Consider the following 18,577-nt stretch of genomic DNA (forward strand, 5'->3'; position numbering starts at 1 on the left):
TGTCCATGCCTGCTTCAGTGACCAATCACTTTAGCAATGAAAAATATGTGAAAGATTATAATCTTAAATGCATTTTAAAAACAAAATCCAAACTCTTCCAATACTTTTCCCCATTTCACATTGGTTTGTCACTGAACTGATTTCACCCCTACTCCTCAACCCTTCTGATCTGAAATGCTTATTTGTGATCTCTATATAAATTAGGCCTTGTCTATACTAGAAAAGCACAATGGTTTAACTAGATTGATTTTTAAAACGAATCCAGTTAAAATGTTGCAAATCCCTCGTGTAGACTCACTTAAGCGGCTTTAACCCTTGCTTATACTGAGCACTAAGAAAGGGTCTGGCGGTCACTGTAGACAGCTTGATGAAGACCTCCACTCAGTGTGGCATTGCAAAATAATTGTGGCAGGCTCGAACATCAAGACCAGCCACATTCAAAAGAATGGATAGATGTGCCAAGTCCCTCCTGAGGACTTTGAGGATTTCTAATCACATCCTGTGCTAGCATCACTCATGATAAATATGCTTGCGGGGCAACTGATTGCTTAAACTTTCATGGAGGTTGCATCTGACACTGCTGCATGCTCCCTGGCCATGTCTGTGGTGATGCGAAGCTCTTCCAGGCTCCAGTCATTGGGGTTACTGAGGGATGTTCAAACAGTTATGGAGGATCTTCCCTTCGAGCTCTGTGACCTCTTCAACTCCAAGACCAATGAGGCCCTCGGTTTGTTAAAAGACTCTCTGGCTATCATGGGCTTTTTGGACTTGTACACTTCAGCCCCAAGGAAAAAGCAAGCCAGGCCTCATAGCTGCTTCAGACAGTGCCCTCTGCCCTCAGTACTATAAGCCATAGAGGGAACTGGAACCAGTGAGGAAGAAACGAATTTGAGCTGGTGATCCTCCTGCCACTTCCTCAGCTGCTATGCACTCCGGATCTTCCTCTTAGCAGCAGGTTTAACACCACTGAGAGTCTGGCAAAACCTATAGAGGGTCTGCCCATTCTCCCTCACCCCCTTTTTTTTGGCAACTCTTTTTGGTCTTTTTTTAAGAGGCCTGGGCGGGAATCAACAAGAACCAATGCATCTTACTTTGTCAGCAAACGGTATTGCATACAGCTTTAGGTCCTTTCTAACACCCCCCCCCCCCATCCCCCTTTCCCCATCGCTCCTCAGGAACTCTTCTGACATGATACTGTTGAAATAGGAGCCCCTTTTGTAACTCGGAGCAGTGGAAAAAGTGCCCTTGGAGTGCAGGGGCAAGTGGTTCTACTCTCATAATTTTCTAATCTTGAAGAAGAAAGGGTATTGGTGCCTTCAGGGCTTCAACAAGTTCATCTGTCATTTCAAATTCAGGATCCTGAGTCAGGTCTCTGTAATCCCCTCAACCCTGGTTTGTGGCACTCAACCTTGAAGAGGCCTATTTCCACCTGTTTGTATGCTCAGCATACCTGAAATACCTCAGATTCCTGGTAGGAGAGACTCACTACCAAGACAGGGTCCTGCCCTTTGGTCTTTAAGTGTGTGGCTGTTGTGGTAGCATAAGTGGGATGGCAAGGCATCCAGGTCTACCTGTACCTTGACAGTTGGCTCATCTGAGGGAAATAATCATAGCAAGTGACTAGCTCCATTCACATAATTCACAAGGCTCTTTGCTATTCTGGGCCTCAAAATAAACAGAAAAATCCACCTTTGCTCCAACTCACAGCATAAATTTAATAGAGGATGGATTAAGTTTGAGGTCAGTGAAAACTTATCTCCCACAAAAAAAGATTCCAGACTATAGTGGACCTTGTCAATCAGCCACCTGCAGGCTCGTCCAAAGACCTTGAGTGTGCCTCGTGCAGGCTTGGCTCTGAGATTGCAAGACCAGAAATTAGAAGAGGAGAAAAAAGTGCATCCTTTTTGTGTAAACTGATACAGAAATCGCCAAGAGGCAATAAACTCCACAATACCACCGTTAGAGCAATTTTTCAAACAGAACTGTATTTGAGTGTTTTCCCTTTGCACTTTGCTAGGAGTATATTATCTTTTCCTGACAGTTGTGGACCGTGCCACAGTCCTCTATGCCTTTTGTCACTTTCAGACCGGATCACTGTATATTTAAGGAGATGCAGAATGTGATGGTCAGTTTACTTAGCAGTTTTATACTTCAGCTATAGCTGCTCTGGCTTTGATTCATTTCAGGTTTTAATTCAAGGTGTTTTGTTTACATTCACTAACATTGGTTATCTGATGTCCTGGGGTGTGTGTTTGTTCTTTATCATTAAAAAAAAAAATTGTATAAATGGGGTTTGTTGGAATAATAGGAGAACTAATATTTTTTTTTCTAGTAGGGAAACATATAGTCACCTTCCAAATACAATAATGGTTTGGCAGGGTGGGAGGATGAATGGAAAGCACCTTCCAAATGCAAGTGAGTTGACAGCCCAGGAGGTGATTTTCTTGACTCCAACACTTCAGGTTGCTGGTATTGACATACGGCATCTCTCCAGAATAAATATTACTTTTGGAAAAACTAGTTGAATTCTTTCGTAATGGTTAACTTACTGAAAATAGGGCCCCAAATGATATGTTTAGTTTAGACTTCTCTGGAGTTTACAGACTGTAAATTTTATCATTCGCATTTTAAAAGTTAAAATGCAAAGCAAAAATTGAAACTGAGTTAAAGCCACACTTCTGTGCTGAATGTCTCCAGTGAGGATATTGTGCATGTAAATAACATCTAATTAAGGTTTTAAAGTATTTTCTCCTCCATGTGACATCCTCTTGAATCTTCCTGAAGGGAACCCAAAATGCATCATTTTTTTGACATCACAAATGCTATAGAAGTTTCATGCCAGAAATCTCATTGCAACTCATTTGTTGATGTCCTTCAGTTTGAGACCTTCAGTGACTCAGGAAACATTTAAGGGGATTTATTAACAAAAGGGAAGTGAAAATTTAAACACAGTTGTTTAACTTATTTCTGTGCTGTGTCTGCCGTGCAGACTAGTTAGTGAGGGTATTAAACACATCTTAAGCTTAACTTCATTACATTTTTTCTGGTACTCTGTTTTTTTTCTTTTTTTAATCTTACTTTATTTTTCCCTACAGTGAAATTCAGGCTTCTGTTTTTATAAGGGATGTTAAAAAGTAGTGTTTAAAAATAACACACACACCTAGCTACCTGCAGCTCTCCAACTGTAGCCACCATGTATTTGCTTTTGACTCCAAGTCAAGAGAAATGTAGTGCAATCTAAAAACGTAATGACTAAGTACAGACTTTGAAGACAAGGCAGGTGGTGGTATAAGGGAGCCCTTGAATTAGGTTGTTTTGAAAGGGCCAGCTAGAGCTGCTAGAGTGGAGTCAGAAGTCCCAAAATGTTTGAGAATGTAATAAGAGATGATGTGTCATACCAGCTCACAGTGTCAATGGGCGCACTGAATAAATGGGCAGAAGAGAGCAGAGGGCCTTTTCCCATCTCAGTACCTGTTTGTATACAGCAGGCTGCGTGGGGATGAAAGTTCCTTTCTGATAGTCTATTTACTTTCAGAAGCTGCTTTGCAGATGTGCATAGTTGAACACTAGGGAGTGTGATCATGGTATTGATACTGCTGCACAATGCTTTCCTGGCAATGGCAGTGTCAAATGGACTATGATCATACAATGTTTGTGATTGGTTTTGAACTGTTGTTACTAGGTAACCATTAGTGCTGCTACACGGTATGCAGATTGCTGCTGCTTGGCATGCCTTGGAGGGAGACAAAAAGAGATTCAAGCAGGAGGCTAAAATGAAATTGGGGAAAGGGTGGTTAGAGAGATTGAGGGAAGAGAGTGCTACTAGCAGTTGCCTGGTGGAGACAAATCTCTGACACAAAACTGCTCATGCCATCTGCAGGAGTATTTCGTTGGCTTGGAAAAAGCGGTGGTATTCTCACAGTCAAAACTGGAATTTCTGCAGTGATCAATTCTTAAAACCTTACCTAAATATTGAAAAAATAGCTGTCGCTAGTTCAATAACCCGAAGCATGAATGGTTGTAGTGTGCTGCTGTTGTACTGGTGCTTCTCAGCCTCACGTCTTAGGTCAAATCATGTTGTCCTTATGTGAGTAAGATGAGCAAAATTTGGTTATTAGTCTACATATGTAGGGCTAAATGCCCTTTTCCACCTATGTTGCTCTGCTGCCTAGGGTGCTCTTCAAGTGGAGATAGGAAGTCACAGAGGGGGAAGGTGGTTGTGGTATATTCACTCCTATTTTGTGTAGCTTTGTCTCATCATCCACAGCCACTGTAGCTGAGTGGGACTTGGCTAGGCAAATAGGAGAGTCAAGGGAAACAGACCTTATGTTATCACACCTTTGGGACTTACAATGCTTAACACATCATAAATTGCAATGGTTGGAAGCAGCAGAATGAAGAGGAGAAATAGAAATTGTCCACATAATTTATTTTTATATTGATGCAGAGCTTTATGCAAATGACCCCTATTAATGCCAGATACAGTAACTTGTATAAATTCTGTAACACAGAGATGAAATTATGCTGCTAAAATTATGCCATTTTTAAGGGATGGGAAAAGATTTTCAGTGTGACCCCCAAGCACTTTTCTTGACCCTTTGTACGCTGATTTGTAATGGATGTTTGCAGTTCTCCACTAAGCTAAAGATCTGCAGATTCATCAGTTTCTAACTGGAATACCTGTTCTGTTCATTCCTTCTGGGGCATCTGGCACTGTCCACTGTTGGAAGACAGGATACTGGGCTAGATGGGCCTTTAGTCTGACCCAGTAGGGCCGTTCTTATTACCAGGGATGCTCATTTTTGCAAGGAAAGAGTTTTGGAGCCTTGTATTTGCTCTTGGTATCCTGTGTGAACTTTCCCCTGGCCTGTTCAGTATTATTAATGCATATTTTGAACATTCTGTACTGTTTGTCTCACCCTTACAGGACTTCTCACTAATGGCCCATCGAAGGGATTAGGACCAGGATCAGAACAGTCAGAGAACGAGAAGGACGATGCATCGCAAGTGTCCTCAACTAGCAATGATGTTAGTTCTTCAGATTTTGAAGAAGGACCATCAAGGAAAAGGTTAGTGGCGTTCACAGTTGCCAACTTTCACGCGGTAAGTAAGCACCCCGATTTTCACAAGAAGCCAAAAATCAAGCTAATCCCATTTCAAAACAAGGCCAAAACAATCCAATCCCTAAGAACCCCAACACTCTGACTAGATCCCCCCGGCATGCAGTCTGGGACTGTGGTGGGCTCAGTATGCACCCCTGACTTTTTCTTTCTTTCTTCCTCCCCCACTCCCCGCCCACCCTGCCAGGAGCTGATCCAAAAAAAAAGCTACAAGCCAAAAACTAACCAAAAAGCAACTCACAAGCCAATTAAGCCAAAACCAAGCCCAATTTCTGCATTTTTTTGAAGATGTTTGGCATGTCTGGTGGTGGTTAAGAACTCAAATAATTTTTTAAGAGTAGCATTGAACGTATGCCAAAATCTCCCATACCATAAACAGATTTTCGGGTGTAGAGTGTTTCATACAGCTATAGGGATAAGTTTGCATTTTGGGTTCATTGTCCTGCATCCTTTACAAAGTGGGTGTTCTGTAGTTTAGCAGCGGAAAACATGGCAATGTCGCTGTCATTTTACTGCAGTTGGGTGATTGTTAAATGAAATCTTTACTCGGTATTTTTGGGTCTGTCAATGTAAATGTCTGTGTGTTAGTTTACTGGATCCAGATAATGTAATTTCAACAAACAAGATACATTTGTGTCATTAAATTAGAATTACCTTTAGATTTGCTTTGAAAGTTAAAATGGTTACATGTTACACGTTAAAGAGGTTTAAAATAAATGCGGCCTCAGAATACTAGCTGTATAGTGAGCCTCACTATAAAGATGTAGGTTATTGTCTGTAAATATTACTCTGGGCTAATGCTGTGGCAATCTGGCTCCTGTTCCTTAGAAATCAGTTATGAAGTCTCTGTTGAACTCTCATTATGCTACAATCTTGGCCAATTCCTAAACGTGTAAAATGTAGGTTAAAATTGCAGGGTTTAAGCCAATTTTTTGTAGAAAATATGCTAAAAGTGCAGGCAGAGGTCTGGGTTTTTTCCCCCTCTTGTATAAAGAAAGAACTAAAATTGTCTGACTGAAAAATGTCTTATAAATAAGGTTTTGGCAAAATTTGACTTCTATTTTTTGTAATTTCAATGGATAATATCAATTTTTATTTATTTTTAAACGTTTTTTATCGGTTTTATTTTTCTCAGTTGTGTGTAATTATGGGTTTTAAGCATTTTATTTTTATTGATTTTGAATTTTCACCGTTTTGGGAAACAAAAGGGGATAGGGTTAGGGCAACACTGACTGCGTGTTCCCAGCACTGTCAAGGGGCACAAGTCACCTGGGTGCAAGATGAGGGGGTGGGTCGCTGTGGTCCTGGCCTGGCAAAGCAGAGACTCCCAGCTAGGGCCACAAGGAGCAGGATGATCCCTGAATGCAGGTGAGGTCGTCCCTCTGCTGAATGGCTCCTGCCCAGGGATGGCTCCGAGCCATTGAGTGAGAGAGCAGGACTGTAACAGCAGGCTGCAGAGAGCTCCCTGGGTGACAGTGGGGCTGTTGACCCTGGATCCCTGCAGCCAGTAGGTGCAGGGGAGGCTGCACTTGATGACTGTTGTTGATAGATTTTTTTTTTTTTCCTATTTCTGCATGTCAAGTGAAATCAACATTTACTGAGGGCTAACTATTTAAATGTATAAGCCTTCTTATAAATTCCCTGCTCCCCCCTGCAAAAAAACCACACCAGAATAACCCCCCCACCCAAAGCAAAATGGATTTAAAAATAAATATCTACTTAAAACACAAAACAGACTTTTTCACATTTCTATTTCCTAGGTAACCTCAAAATTAGTTTGGGAATTTCTGGGGAAGTCCGAGAAAGGGGGTAAAGAGAGTGGTCCCCCCAAAAATTAAATGAGCAAAGTTTGCCTTTGGATATGCATGTGTGCTCCTGTATATGTCTCAGGACAAAATCTGCATTTAGTATTTTGTATAGATAGAAATGTTGCAAGGGCAAGTTGCACCACAGAAGCGTGGAAGGTAACCTGCAAAGGAGAAACAAATTAGCTATGTTCCCTTTTCCCTTTTTTATGTGAGGTATAAAGAATGCTTGAAAGTCTTTCTGTTTAGAAATTTAAGTATTGTTTATCATATTTTTCCTGGGAGACTCGGCATGTGATTCAGGAACTAGTGGAATTGTGACATCACAAGGACTGAGGAAGTAAAACTGGACGGGTGGGTGGTAATGGGGGTTTTTAGAAATATCATTCAAAACTTTTTTTTTTTAAATACCTATTTAATTCAAACACTAGAGATATATATAACTGGGAGGAGGCCTTTGTTAATGGTGCAACACCACCACTGTTAAGGGATGTGAAAGTCCCCACTCCAATTTTTTGGGCCTCCAAGGAACAAAAATAAGCAACTTGATACTTTTGAGATTAAAAAAAAAAAAAAAAAAAAAGCCAAGCTGAAAAATCCCTAATTTTTGGGCTTTTGTGGAAGTGGGAGAAACATTTCAGTTTTACTTCACTTATCATAGAGAAGCACAAGAACAAAACAAAACAAAAAAAAACTCCACCACCAATCCTTTTTGCCTGTGGAATTCCCCTTTATATAGAACCTTCCTGTTTTATGTATTTCTCACACTCTTTTTTTGTCTACTTTCCGACTCCCTTTCTGTGCGTTTCTATCTACCTTCTGATTTTGCCCTTCTGTTCTGTGCTGCTTTTTCTCTGTATTCTCCCTTCCCCCAACTACCACATTCTTTGCCCTTTTTTCTATTTCTCTGTCCCCTTTTCTCCATTTAGTATTATATATTATATCTGGTACCATTTTGTTCCTCTGCTTCTGAGCTGATGACATTTAGGAAATTATACCCCCCAGTGGCCAAACTTCTCAGTGTTCCTTTTCAGCTTTGAACAAGACTGATGGCCTGTTGCCAGCTGAGATATGCATTTAAACGATGAACATGCCAAAGTCAGACTATCCACAATTTTCTCACTCCCATAATTAGAATGTGCATTGTTCTTGGTCTTTGAGAAATGTCACGCATTATGACGAGCAGCATACACAATGGAACAAATTTAAATGTTTGCATAGATAGAGAAGTATACACCCTTGGGACCTGTGCTATTTAATAAAGTAGGCTTAGTGTCTGGTAGCACTGTTTTGAACTATGTATATATGTAAATCACTATTTATCGTGTGTGTGTTGCAAGGGGAGGGACGTTTTGGGAAACTTGAACCCATCTTCTATACAGTGAAAGATCACTTGTATAGCCTGTTTTCTTGTCTTATTTAATGATATATAGAGAAGAGGAATCTAGATGGCTATTCAAAATAAATACGGACAGATATAAGATTTCGTGGTTATGTAGTTTAGTAATCGAAGAAGTCTAATTGAATTTCAATTCAAATTTATCTGTTAAAGGATTCTTCTTTTCCCATGACACCCCAATCCAAATGCTTTTACAACTCTTTATTGTTTATTTTGCATTTCTTACTGAAGTTGAAATAGTCTTTGTTACCTGAACCTGCACTGGGCTTGATGATAGTTCAGGCTATATTTGGCAATGCTTTGTATTCCAGCCAGTGTTTATACATAAGGTATACACGGGAGAGTAACTGTTTAGAAAATGGAGCACTGCTTCACTTGGCTAACCTCAGGCTTTTGGCCAAATTTTTCTGAGGACTTCTTCAGAAATGTCAGGCCTGGGCTGTGCTGAAACTGCAGCCATGAAAGCATGACATGAAATGGAATAGAAGAGTGCAGTTGGTCCTTTTAATTTAGGCTACCAAGAAGACAGTTGTGGAGATGCACTACTGTTTGGATTTGATTGATGATCGTAGGGGTCATTGAAATGAAGGTTTGGAAGTAATTTTTGGATTTCATCTAGTCAGTCCCCTGGCTGATGCAGGACCTAGTTCATCTCTGACAGGTATTTGTCTCACCTGTTCTTAAAAATCTTTAATGATGAGAATTCCACAACCTCCTTCCAATACTTAACAATCCCGATAGAACATTTTCCCTAATATCTAAACTAAATTTCCTTTGCTGGGGATTACTTCTTGTCCTACCTTCAGTGGACATGTAGAACAATTGATCACTGTCCTTTTTATAACAGCCTTTAACATATTTGAGGACTGTTATCAAGTCCCTCCTCAGTCATCTTTTCTCGAGACTAATCAGGCCGTTTTTTAAACTTGCCTTATAGGTCAGGTTTTCTAAACCTTTTTTTTTTTTTTTTTTTTTTTTTTAAATCTGCTCTCCTGTGGACTCTCCAGTTTGTCCATATTTTTCCTTAAGTGTGGCACCCAGAATTGGACACAGTACTCAGGCTGAGGCCTCACCAGTGCTGAGCAGAATTGTACAGTTACCTCCTATGTCTTGCATACGAGACTCCTGTTAACACACCCCAGACGGGTATTAGCCTTTTCACAGCTGCATCACTCGGAATGTCCAAGACTCTGAGTTACCTTGTTATGAGGGAGTCTTTCTTGTGGAGCTGGGTGTCAGAGCCTGTACACCACTGGCCTTTCAACTACTTAAGCATTCTCCTCAGGACTCTGCTGGTCCTGCTTTGCTTTGCAGGTTTACATGAGGTGCATCCCAATCCCTGATCCCTCTTAAAGAGTGTTTCCCTGTAGTGTCCAGGCCCTGTCAGTGGGCGCACTCAGAAATTATCAGGGAAGCTGTCTCCCAAACAGACAGTGTACGTGTGACTGGAAGGTTACAACTCAGGTTTCCAGCGTTGCTTAATCTAACAGCACTGAGATGTATTCATAATATTACAAGAATGTTTTAAGCTCATTAACAAAGGTAGAGATTTAAGAGCGAATGAGTAAGGATAATGGAAACAGAAATGGTTAAAATAAAACAAAAGTATAACACACTCTCCAGAGACTAAAACTTAACAGGTTACAATCCTTGTCTGAAGCAGCCTGATCTCACCCAAACCTTTTCTTGCAGTGTTTCAAATTAGATTGGTTGAGATCCCTGTTTTCATTGGCAAAACTGCCCTGCCTGGTTACCCCTTCAACTACAGGATAAAAGAGGAGTTCTGGAACCTTGTTCTTATACCCCAAAGTCCATTCTTTTTGTCTCCAGAGTCAGGATGCTTTTCCCTGTTGAGTTCAGATCCCTCTGTCAACCTGTCTTTCCTGTGGACATTACTTACAAATGGGACTGACTTTGTGTTGGTTTTACAATGCTTAATATGCATGGGAGACAAGGCAGATAGGTGATTTCCCCATCCCTTTTGTCTGGCAAAACCTGCTTGTCTACCTTGCCAGGGACACAGATTCTAAATGTATTTTCAATACGTACATACAACTTCTTAAACATCACCCATACACACATCCCACAGTGATTAGGTGCATCAACTTCCACTAGAGGTAAGCTTCCACTAGACACCTTATACAACCCTTTGTGCATAAATTATTGAAAGCAGTGTGTTAAGTGTCGTGAGTTTGTCAGGCCGGATATGAGTTGGTGTAACAACAGTGAACCCTTTGTCATTTGGCATGGAGGGTTTTTTAGGATTACAATCATTGTTGAGTGATATTTAATTTGTGGTCCACTGTAACCCCCAGATCCTTTTCAGCAGTACTATCATCTAGCCAGTTATTCCCCATTTTGTAGTTGTGCATTTGATTTTTCCTTCCCAAGTATAGTAATTTGCACTTGTCTTTATTTAATTTCATCTTGTTGATTTCAGACCAGTTCTCCAATTTGTCAGGGTTGTTTTGAATTCTAATCCTGTCCTCTAAAGTACTTGCAACCCCTCCCAGTTTGGTGTCATCAGCAAATTTATAAGCATACTCTCTCCTCTACCCAAGTCATTAATGAAAATACTGAATAGTACCTGACTCAGGACAGACCCCTGCAGGATCCCTCTAGATGCACCCTCCCATTTCCACAGCAAATCATTGATAACTACTCTTTCAGTATGTTTTGTCCAACCAGTTGTGCACCCACATTATAATAATTTAATCTAGTCCGCATCTTTCTAGTTTGCTTATGAGAATGTCACGTGGGATTGTGTGAAAACATTTGCTAAAATGAAGATAAATCACTTCTACAACTTCTTCCCTATCCACTAAGCCAGTAACACTGTCAAAGAAATTATGTTGGTTTGACATGATTTGTTCTTGACAAAATCACGCTGGCTAGTATGTATCACCTTGTTGTCCTCTAGGTGTTTACAAACTGGTTGGATAATAATTTGTTCCAGTATCTGTCCATGTCATCAAGTTAGGATTGGGGTCCTCTTTGTTCCCCCTTTTAAAGGTAGGTACCATATTTGCCATTTTCCATTCCTCTGAGACCTTAACTGTTCTCTGAGTTCTTGAAGATAATTGCTAATGGTTACAAGATTGGTTCAGCTAGTTCCTTACGTATCATAGGGTGAATTTCATCAGGCCCTGCTGACTTAAATACATCTAACTTGTCTAAATATTCTTTCACCTGTTCTTTCCCTATTTTGGCTTGTTTTCCTTCCCCGTTGTTGTTAATATTGTTTTAAGCATCTGGTCACCATTAACTTTTTTAGTGAAGACTGAAGCAAAATAGGCATTAAATACATCAGCCTTCTTGATGTCATCCTTTTTTAGCTCTTCTACCCAGCTAAGTAATGGACATACATTTTCCTTCACCTTTCTCTTGTTCCTAATATTTTTCTAAAACCTCTTTTTATTGTCTTCTGTATCCCTTGCTAGGTATAACTCACTTTGTACCTTAGCTTTTGTAATTTCGCCCTTACATGCATGTGCTAGTCTTTTGCACTCATCCTTAGCAATTTGTCCACATTTCCACTTTTTGTAGGATTTCTTTTTATTTGTTTGGGGTTATTAAAGATCTCCTAATGGAACCATATTGATCTCTTACTATTCTTTCCTTCGCGTTGGGACAGTAGGCTGTTGTGCCATAAATATTGTTTTTGAGAAACTACTAGCTCTCATGGACTCCTTTTCTCAGATTTTCTACCCATGGAACCTAAGCTGTTAGTTTTCAAAGTTTGTCTCCTTTTTTTGAAGTCCATTGTTCTTATTCTTCTGCTCTCACTCCTTCCTTTCCTTAGAATCATGAAGCCTAACATTTCCTGATGACTTTCATTTAAAAATTTTACGTGTGTATATGTATGTGAGTATGAGTGTGTGTGTGTGTGTGTGTATACACACACGCTCACACTCCATATTTTTCATATGGCAGAGAGAAACTCCATGTGTATGTGTGTGAGCTCTGCTTTTCATTTTCCAGTTGTAAGTGGGCATGAGCATTTCCCAGATGATGATGTTACACTGTGTTCATATAGTGGAAATTGTTTCTGCTAAAATTTTTTTTGGAAAGATTAGGAAATGGATTTTTCCTGCAAGGATGAATAGGAGAGAAGGCCAATCACATTGCTGCTAAGAAATGAAAATGAAAACAGAAATCCTGCTTGAAAGAGCTACTGAGTCGAGCTTACCCTACGACAAAATGAAAGAGGGACATCATGAAGGCTATCATCTAAAACAGTAAAATGACTCCAACTGAGCATTTTTTAGGACTTGTCTACACAGTAAAGTTTCACAAGTTATATTAATGTAACACTGCTCTCTGCGCCGTCCCTCCCTGCTCCCCATGTGGACACTGATTCTTGCATAAGGGAGACTCTCTTCCTCCCCCCCCCACCCAACCCCAGCTTATTTTAAACACTTTTCCAAGCAACATAAACAAAAAAGCCACATTGGGGGTGGGAGTGGAGGTCGAGTTTACCAGTATAACTGTCTCGGTTTAAACTTGATTGATTTTCCTCAACAATATTAGCCCAACTAGCCTTTGAAGTTGCTGTCTCAGTAAGGTAGCTAACACCTTTGCTGCAAATTGGTTGGAGAGTTTTCTACAAAACCAAGTTAACAGGGAAGCAGAGAAAATTGTCTTTACAATAAACCAGCGGGGGGGCCCCCCCCCCACGTGTGTCTTTTGTAGTAAAAATAGCAAAACTTGTGGAAAAGCACTAAAAATGCACAACTTCTAATTTTTTTAAGATACAATTTTTCAATGTCCCAGCTTGATGGTAGTAGGAAGGGAAGGAAATATATATATAATACGGGATTTATTCTTTAAATCAGATTTCTTTTTTCAATTGACTTTTTAATTTACATTACATATGGTGTATCTTTTAAAAATCTATTTAAAATTAAATTTCAAATGTTAAGGCCTAAAATTATTTTAATTGCATAAAATAATTTAAAATAAATACAAAAATTATATTAAACAGTACGTTTGCTGCCAAGTTCAAACCACTGAATTGGTGGAAGTCACTGGCTAGGGACCTGAAACTAGAGTTAGTTAAAGTAATAAACCAGTTTTTGACGTAGTAGCCTTTTCTGCCAGTTCAGGGAGAATATTTTCTTCATTTCAGTTTATTCAACTTATTCACTTCAGTGACTAATTCACTCAAAGTTAATAAATGAATTGTGAGTTGAAAAAGCAGGAAAGCCTTTTTCCCCCTCTTCCAATCTTTGAATAAAAACTAGATATGAGAGGATCAGATCTATTAGTTCTAAAATCTTGACAAACATGATAACCAGAAACAATCAGTTCAATACACTAATTACAGATAACACCGCCCTTGTTTAATAATTCAATTAATTATAATGCAAAAATTCCCCACCTATGTATCTAGCACATTTAAGGTAGGTTTAGTTAATTCAAAAATTTAAAATGCTGTTTTTGTGTATTTTTATTGAATTTTAGTTCCAGTCTATATAGCGCTTAACTCGCATCACAAGTAAAAAATTAATAATCATCTAGTAAATAAGAAATACATCTTTCACCATTTTCTCATAAAAATGTAAAAACTAAAATTCTGGATAAATGTAAGTTAAGCTGTATAATTTCTTAAATAAATGTCTATTGATGTAGTGTATCCTCCTGATTAGTGAAAAGAAGCACCACATTTAGTATATGGGCTACATTTAGTTGCAAAACATGTTTTAGTGGTTACCAGCGGATGAGAATCAACCTTTCTTTAGGAAAATAACTAAAAAGTACAAATGCTAAACACAATAAAGATGGATTATTTAAATCAATGTTTCCTTCTTGCTGATTTAAATAATGATTTAAAACCAATGATTTAAATCAACTTGATTTTAAATCAGTTCACCTTGGTAAAGCTTTACTCATAAGGTTTCTGGATCAGTCCAACCACTGGAAATCTAATTTATAGAAGAATAAGAACATGGGACCATGCTTTCAAAATATGGTCACTTTTGCATGTGGTGATCACTTCAGTTTACTTGAGAATGTTTGTGTGTTTGTATATTAAATTTGCTAAATTTCCACATGTAAACCTCATCATTTTTGTCTCAAAATGCATACAAGCAACTGAATTGTGTGTGCCAAGAGAGGCTGGCACACACAATATAACTTTGTGAAAAACTTGGCCCATATTGTATTGTATTTTATTTTAAAGTAATCTCTAAGTACTTAGAAGTCTTTATGATCTTCATTATTATGACATCTGGCTAACTTGCATAGTTTTTGTTGGTCTTGCCAGCAAATATATGTTTGGTTTCTTGTGTATGTTATTAAAGGGACCACTTGCATGAGGATATTTCAGTTTACTTCTAGTAATAGCAGTGTCCCTTTCCAAATGTATATGAATAAATAGGTGCCAAAATTTTTCTATCATTTTGGAAGCAAAAATATGGCCATAAAGTATTGCTTTTGTTCTTGTATTTGCTAGGATTTTTGTTAAATGTTTTAAAATGCTGTGTTAAAAACACCAAATCTGTTGTTTACTGGGTTGCATTCCAGTTCCCATGTGAGCAGAAGCAATCTTAGCCTGTTTCATTTTATTGGTGGAGATGGTCTGAAACCCTGGCAAATGACTAAAAGACAGTAAAATTTTGAGACCATCCATCTGTTGTGGTGGACAGTGCTCGCAGATTGAAGACCTAGAAGTCCTAAAAAAGCTACTCATTAAAGGATAATCGCTGCTTTTTTTATCACCAAAGGAGAAGAAAAATAACTTGCATCAGGTTTTGAATGTGTCTAATTTCAGGCAATGCTGTGATCCTCAGTTGAGGAGGTTAACAGTATTGTTCAAAGTAGTGTGAGCCATCATGCTGGATGTCTTCAGATTGTTTAAAGATAGCTTTAGGAATTTGTCTGCTGTCAGTGAATAGCAGTGCACAGCGATGACTGTACACTTTCTAGGAACAGTAGCTCTACTTTATTCAGAAAGGATGCATGCAGAGCAAGTTTGGTATAAACAGCACATTTATCCTCTGGTTTTTGGAGTTAGCATCTTGCTTGTTCTATGTTAGTAATCAGGTGGCTGTTCATTTATTTGGCCCAAGTAAAACATATTTGTAGAAAATTTTCAAATGTATAAATGCATTTATTTTTTATTGTGCAGCACTATTAATAAAACGTATTTTTTGAATTCGCAAATTCTAGTTGTAACAAAATTAATCCACATATTTAGTAGGCATTTTTAAGATTTTAGTTCTTCTTTCAAATACTTACATAATTGAGATTCTTTCTCTTTCTTTCATTATGAACAAGTAAATTCTTGTTTGTGGGGAGGGGGAAGAAATTAGAAGTATGGTTGGGAAACTTGAACCTGAGGTCCTGGGGAGGATAGCTAAACGTGACAGCAGTCTCAACTTTCACGCCCCATTGCATTTCCAGTAGGGAATATTTTTTTGTATATTAAGCTCTGCAAGTTGCACTCTCCAATCAGTGCGTGTAATTTCAGTTGGTTGACATGGCAGCGATGATTGTGCATGCTGGTTTATGAGACAATCTTGACTAGTCACCATATTTAATGTTAAAATGAATCACAGGAAGAGTAGAGCGGCTAGGGCACTGGACCCTACTTGTGTGTGTGCTTAGTTTCTCGTGTACAGATGTGATCTCATTACACTGGCCTCGTTGTAGTTAATGGTCTGTATGCACACTCTCCAAGGGCATGGCTACACTGGAAGCTTCAAAGCACTGTCACAGGAGCACTCCCGCAGCAGCACGTTGAAGTGTGAGTGTGGTCGTGTGCGAACGCTGAGAGTGCGCTCTCCCAGCGCTCCTGGTAATCCAGCTCCACTAGCACTTTAAAGCACTCTGATTTGCTGCGCTCAGGGGGGTGATTTTTCACCCCCCTGAGCCAGGAAGTTAGAGCGCTATAAAATGTAAGTATAGCCAAGCCCTTAAGCAGACTTCACTGGAGAAGTGAAATGAAATTGTGGTTTGAGGGATCGGGAGGGGAGGGGTTTATGCAAGGAGTCAACCTGGTTTTCTTCATTTCTTTGTGACTTACAAAGCTTTTCATTTACATAGCACCTTTCCTCTGATAATCTCAAAGCACTTCAGTCAATTGAGCCTGTAAGAGTAGGTAAGTATGTATGCATTGTTCTCCTTGTTTAGAAGGTTTTGTTTTCTCTTAACAGCTGATGGGTTTGTATTTAAATACTTAGCTTGTTATAAGAAACAATTAAATTTGTCAGAGTAATATGGATGAGCTTTTGGGATAAACTGTGTTCGTAGTTGAGGAGGAACAGCTTCTTTAGTGCATGGCTATTAACACCATACACACAAACCATAAATGAGGGTTAATCCTGTTCAAGTGTCTGTCATAATTGATGTGGAATGTTGAGAATAATAAATAACGGGCAGTGATGTAATAGGGCTCAGTTACAGAAGGGAGGGAATATTCATAATACCTCAGACGTTACCCTTTTTCTGTATAATGAATAATTTATTCACTAGTGGAAACAAAGTACAATGTATTTTTGTTCACCTGTTGCTCACTGCCATGTACTGTAATCCTGTTTATAGAGCAGGTGCTTCAGTTACCCACCTCTAATTTTGAGAGGGTTATGCAAAGTTGCATTAGTTGTTTGCTTAGTGAGGGAACAACTGCATTTATCCATGCTAGAGAGGGGAATGGAGACTAGAGTGTTTAGATACAAATAGTTTTTTTTCCTGGAAATCCTGAAATAGATAGAATGTATTTAATGTAGTGCATATATATTAAAATAACAAATTGTATAAATAAAGCAATTGGCTATTGGGCTGGATTTGCACTAGGATGATTAAAGGAGAGGAGAACATGCCTTACAGTGATAGACTCAAGGAGCTCAATCTATTTATTCACAAAGAGAAAGTTAAGGGGTGGCTTGATCTCAGTGCCTTCTCAGGAGACAAATATTTGATAATAGATAGTTCTTCAATGTAAGACAAAGACATAATAAGATCTAATAGTTGGGAATTGAAACTAGACAAATTCAGACTAGAAATAAGGCTCAATTTTTGTTTAACAGTGAGGATAATAACCATTGGAACAATTTAAGGCTTATGGTGAATTCTCTATCACTGGCATTTATTTTTAAAATTAAGATTGGGTGTTTTTATAAAAGACATGCTCTAGTTCAAACAAATAAATTAAGGAAAGTTGTGTGATGTGTTATGCAGGAGGTCAGACTAGATGATCACAATGGTCTCTTCTGGATTAAAAATCTATGGATTTGTGAATCATAGGATGTAAGAACTATAACTGTCGTCTTCTTTGAACTTGCTTACCCTTCCCCAGTCCATTTTCTGTGCAAAAGCCTGAGAGAGCACAGATATGTTTTGCAGCGTGCCTGCAATGTTGCCATCTTACGCTCAGTCAGATCAAACTTAGGCTGGTGGTTGAGAAAAGGAGCCAAAGGTGTTCCTTCAAGTATGTGTCGTTGTGGATCCCACTGCAGAAGTGTGCGCACCTCATGCTCTTGAGATCAGAATCTTTTGAATAGCTGTGTATGTTGCCCTTTGCCAGAGCATAAAGAGCAGACCCTCTTTCAGTTCTTTCTTACTGCCTATGGCAGCTAGATGCAACCTAGAGTATATCTGACTTGCTTCTTGAGTGCTTCAACAACTGTTTTCACAAAAACTAGTGAAGAACTTTATCGTCTCCACCCTTTTGAATTGGATGCTCCCCCCCCCCCCCCCAAAGAGAGAAGAATAACTCTTTGGCATTACCCTTTCCTCTCTCTCTCCCTGCCCCCCCCAATATCTCCCGTACAATGGGGTGAGGCAGTTTGCAGAAACCACCATGCTTCACGGTGGACTCTGTGACGGGTTTGGTCACAGAGACCCCCCTGGGACTGTTACCTGAAGTGCTGGAACTACCTCTGAGCCTGTTTTCCCTGCCAGCTTGGGACTCCAGAACCCTGCCTTGTTGAGCCAGACACACTAACCTGCTGCAACACAGACCCAGGTCTGGTCCACGCCCCCAGAGCTGCAGACTTCAACCAAAAACTGCTCAGCAGGTCACTTATCTCCAGCACCCGGACACCCAGTTCCCAATTGGATCCAAACCCCAAATAAATCCGTTTTACTCTATATAAAGTTTATACAGGGTAAACTCATAAATTGTCCGCCCCCTACAACACTGATAGATAGATTTGCACAGCTGTTTGCTCCCCCAGGTATTAATCACTTACTCTGGGTTTACTAATAAACAAAAATGATTTTATGAAGTGTAAAAAGTAGGATTTAAGTGG

The 18,577-nt window shown here is 39.3% G+C and overlaps 1 protein-coding gene across 1 annotated transcript in view; it reads left to right on the forward strand.

Moving 5' to 3' along the window:
* JARID2 (jumonji and AT-rich interaction domain containing 2) overlaps window positions 1–18,577 on the forward strand; it is a 301,706-nt gene that overhangs the window by 162,318 nt on the left and 120,811 nt on the right. Inside the window, exon 3 of the mRNA XM_074944825.1 lies at window positions 4,928–5,069. Within this exon, the coding sequence (XP_074800926.1) occupies window positions 4,928–5,069 (142 nt within the window). The remainder of the gene's footprint in view (window positions 1–4,927; window positions 5,070–18,577) is intronic.

The sequence above is a fragment of the Natator depressus genome, chromosome 2 (assembly GCF_965152275.1).
Source record: "Natator depressus isolate rNatDep1 chromosome 2, rNatDep2.hap1, whole genome shotgun sequence".
NCBI lineage: Eukaryota > Metazoa > Chordata > Testudines > Cheloniidae > Natator > Natator depressus.